At 39.4% G+C, this 4,435-nt stretch overlaps 1 protein-coding gene across 1 annotated transcript; it reads right to left on the minus strand.

Annotated features, from left to right (window-relative positions):
• Positions 1 to 1,332: 1,332 nt before the first annotated feature.
• LOC105042854 (calcium uniporter protein 4, mitochondrial) lies at positions 1,333 to 3,960 on the minus strand. Its single transcript, XM_010920197.4, has 2 exons — positions 3,372 to 3,960; positions 1,333 to 1,935 (listed from the first exon to the last, which is right to left on the minus strand). Exons 1-2 carry the CDS (start codon positions 3,867 to 3,869, stop codon positions 1,453 to 1,455), a joined length of 981 nt encoding a protein of 326 aa, XP_010918499.1. The 5' UTR covers positions 3,870 to 3,960; the 3' UTR covers positions 1,333 to 1,452.
• Between the last annotated feature and the right edge of the window lie 475 nt (positions 3,961 to 4,435).

Here is a 4,435-nt window from a genome sequence, read left to right on the forward strand (position 1 = left end):
AGCTGAATTTGAGAGTTGATCTATTTGATCGTAACTAAGTCTGTGACTTTGTCTTTTTCTGTGTCTATATATAACTTGAAGGAAGATGAACCCTGGTAGAACGATAGTTGAGCCACCACCTTTTGCTCCACAACTTTCTCATCTTTTTCTCCGTTCTATGTCAGCAACGCTGTTGCTTGGCTACATGGCCTAGCCGGATAACTAAATGATACATGTTCACATACTGAATTAGTTTAAACAAAACTGCAATGAGTCCAATTAGTTAACTTGCAAGGGAGGAAAAAAGAAAAACGTAATCCAAGCGAATTCTAATCCAGTTCATAGTCGTCGGAATCCGCAAGGACGGTACCGCTCAAATTCAAGATGGGAGGGGACGAAGCCATGTTACACGGCTGAAATAAACAAAACAAAAATATCGGTGCCGTTATTTGTTAGAGAACATGAGCTGGGCATGACTCAGGACAGTGATCGACAGCCACCGTGCACGGCAGCACATGATGCGCGGCCAGCACACGCTGAACCAACGGCGCTCGCACAAGGAGGCGCGCTTGCACAAGGAGGTTGGCGTGCACGGCAGCGGGTGATGCGGTGTCTTCTTTTATGCCGTACCAACGCGAAGCCGCGTGGGAACAAAGAGCGCGAAGGGATGACAATAGGTTTGGACCTGGCTCTTGGGGTGGGTGGGTTGGATTTGACCAATTTACAACGACATACTCATGTTTAATAACAGTACTGGTCCCAAAAGTGACTAATTGTTGGGCTTATTAAATGCACCGATGTTACCGGACGATGTTCACGGGCATTTTCATAATACTGTACGAAAAATATATATATATATATATCTATTATATTAAAATATATATATATATATAATATTATAATATTTTTTATAAAAATTATAATATTTTATTTTAATTTTATTCTATACAAAAATTATGACAACCTACTTCAGATTAATATTTTATATAAGACGTCATATTTTTTATAAAACAATATTAAAAAAATATTATAATTTTTTTAAAAAAATATTTTTATTATATAAAATTTTTAAATAAAAAATGTAATTAATATTAAATATATTTTGAAAAATAAGGATTATATGAATAAGACAGTGGATGATGGTCCATGTAAGAGTTTCTGCACCGCTTGCTGTGCACAAACAATTTCTATGCCCGATGTTCACGAGCATTTTGATGTCACCATCGTTTCTACTCCGTTCACGGCCCAAATTTCTAGACCCAGATCCAAAATCTCGAGTCCAGCTTATGGGATGGTGAAAACTTTGTCCAATTCCACACATATGACATTAGAACCATAGCATTTTCTTGAACGTTAATAAGGTTTTTGTCTCAGTAACTTTCAATTAAAATAATCCTTTTCAGTTTTTATCTGCTGTCAGTTATTTTGTGGGTTTTATAACTGATCTTTTAAATCAAAATCTACTCCACGTAATTAATGTACAGCTCCAATCAACATGCCCTTCTTATAAGAAGAAGAAGGAAATTCTTCTGAAGGTGGTGGGGATGGGAGGGGGCAAGCCCTCCTGAGCTCATTGAAGCGGTCGAGATCAAAATTATAGACCTTCATGAGACGCTTCTGCTTTGTAGCAAACCGGCTGTCGAAGAAACCCTCAAAGGAAGGGTCTTTGCAAGTCCTCATGAAGAAGAAATAGCCAGCCATGAAGTAGGCAGAGGTCACGTAGAAGCAGATTGGCTCCATAACATCCCATGAAAGCTCCCAGAAGGTCAGCCTCATGAATCCAATCGTCTGCATTACCAAAAATCCCAACCCACACCACAGCTCCCTCCTCACTTGAGCAACCGCCCTTCGATCAATCTCCACCTTCTTCTCTTCCATCTCTCTCAGTTCCTTCCACCAACGGTCATTTGGTTGAGTCAGTGACAAAGGGATCACATTCTCAATTGCTTTAGCTACCTGAAGGATGCAAAGTAGAGAACATGGAAATATTTAATCTAAGTTACCTTCTACCTTAACTAATAAGGATTTCTTAAACCACAGAAAAGAAAATAATCAAATCTTTTGAAGATTAAAAGATTAAAATATGATTAGTTGATTAGAATTATTTAGTTACTTCACTACAGAAAAACTTGTCAGTGAATGCAGAATCAAATAAAAAAAAAAAAACTCAGACTGCACCAAGCTATGTACATTGAACACTAAATATTCAAACAATAAAATGAACCCCACAGCACCTTATTATTTGCCTCAACTTATGCTCATAAAACATTACTTGTGTGACTAAATGTCTTCTCCCTACAAGGCCCACCATTAGAGGACCAATAGTTCTGGTCAACTTTTAGGATGCCTCTTCATCAAACGCAAATAAAAGAGAATCCACTAATTTAGGACGGGTATAATCCAGACAGAATTTATTCTGAGGAATCCTTACTAGCTACCCATTTTTATTGTGTGTCGACCGCTCATCAAACCATCTTTTCCTTTGTAGCCGTAGGTACGTAATCAGATTAGGTTTACTTTTCGCAAAGTCAGAAACTGGTTGATGTTTCACACAAAAACAAAATTTAATATATAAATTCTGTCTGCAAGTATATAACCAATAATCATCAGAGACAAAAGTAACCAAAAGAAGTGCATATATAAATCCCAAAAAATATAAATAGAATGCAGATGATACTAAAAGGCATGTTTAAAAAATATGCATGAGAAACAAATGAAAATTCCCCTAAAATAAAAAGCACCGCATACAATTGAGAGCCTAATGCTATCTAACAATTCTAAATAAAAGATTGGAAAATTGGTAATATATATTATATCTATATCCTTTTTTTTCCCTTGATAAGCATTGGAATTACATTTCTAGGAAAGAGTCATTACCAAAGCAGAGAAGGTCTAGATGCTGAAAAATATAGTCGACCATGATGCTTTCTCTTGATTTGTGGGTAAAGTATTGTAAAGAAATAACTTTTAAAACTCTCTTTTTTAAGGAAGCATCAGTCCCAAAGGTCCAACAAATCTGGAGAGTTCTGAGTGTTCTTCTATTTTCCCAAAGATTGTCAACATGATATTCACTTTTTTTTATATGTATAAAAGAATCAATTCCCATATGTTTAATGGGATTTTAGAGGAAAAGTTTTGTAAAATATAGCGGCCTCCTGCCACCGTTACCATCTCACACACGTAACTACTGTTCTAGACCCCCTCCTTTATTTCCTGTAGAAAGAGAAAATACAAAACACCCAAGAAAATACCATCAGACATCAACCATTTAATTCAAGCAACCTAACTCGATAATAATCTATATAACAAGATTTTTTTCAAAAAAAAAAAATCAAATTAAATAATCCCAATTTTGATTAAAAATAATTAAAAGGGTGAAAACAGAAGAATACCAATTCCGGGCGGAGGAAGACGACGTTCTTCAATACGATAACGGCTCCGGATTCGTCGAGCGAGCGGGCGATCCCCACCCCCTGCTCGCCGCCGGAGGCGTCGCAGCAGATCTCGACGAACTCCGAATAAGGGATGCAGCTCATCGGAATCGCCCTCAGCCTCGCCCTAGCCGCCTCCATCTGCGACGCCCTCAGCACCTTCCTCGCCTCCTCCACCGTGATCCCCCTCCTCTCCGCCACCATCTCATCCTTCACCTTCTCCACCGGTGGCGGGGAGAGACCGTCGAGGCGAATGCGGTCCGGGTTGAGGCCGCGGATCCGGTCGAGGAGGCGGTCGCCGGAGGGGAAGGGGAGGCGGTCGGGGGGGACGGCCGGGAGGACGACGGGGCGGCGCTGGGGGAGGAAGGAGGAATTTGGTCGGAGCCGGATTTGGGGGTCGGGGGAGGAGAGCTTGGCGAGGTGGAGGAAGCGGCCGACCAGGGCTTTGCGAAGCGCCATAAGTTTCTTTTGGGAGAGTCTTTCTTCTCCGATAAGTGAGGGGCAAGCCTTGGTTGCGGCTTGAATTAGGACGAGAGAGGAGGGGTCGGAGGTCGGGGGTTTTTATATATAACACTACTCGAGATAGACCGGGCGTATAGAGACGATGAATCATTCTTTCTCGTTCTTATCACTTGCGCGCGACGCGGTGCGCATATTCTCGCCTTAGCCGGTATGCTAACCTCTTTCCTTTTTTTTTACTTTTTCTTGAAGAAAAAGGTTTATTATTTCTTTTGTAAAAAAAATTAAAGATGTTCTGTATAAGGTTGTGACATGTCCTGCTAATCCAAAACCCTTTCCTTTCTTTGATTTCATCATCCTTACTTAGGTTCAGATGAACAAGATGAGATCGGGTCAAAAGTATTAAATATTTGATGATCTATTTCTAATTTGAATCTACCATTGCATATAATTTAGCATGTGATGCAATATTCATGATCCATAAAGTAAAAATTTTGAATATTATAAACATGATCCTGTAGTGAAAATTTTTGTATATATAACTCAAGTAATGTTTATCAAATGCT

The sequence above is a fragment of the Elaeis guineensis genome, chromosome 4 (genome assembly GCF_000442705.2).
Source record: "Elaeis guineensis isolate ETL-2024a chromosome 4, EG11, whole genome shotgun sequence".
NCBI lineage: Eukaryota > Viridiplantae > Streptophyta > Magnoliopsida > Arecales > Arecaceae > Elaeis > Elaeis guineensis.

Coding starts and splice junctions, on each gene's coding strand:
- LOC105042854 (XM_010920197.4), bottom strand. CDS start 3,869: ATGGCGCTTCGCAAAGCCCTGGTCGGCCGCTTCCTCCACCTCGCCAAG. Junction 1,936..3,371: donor TCTTCCTCCGCCCGGAATTG/GTATTCTTCTGT, acceptor TGCATCCTTCAG/GTAGCTAAAGCAATTGAGAA.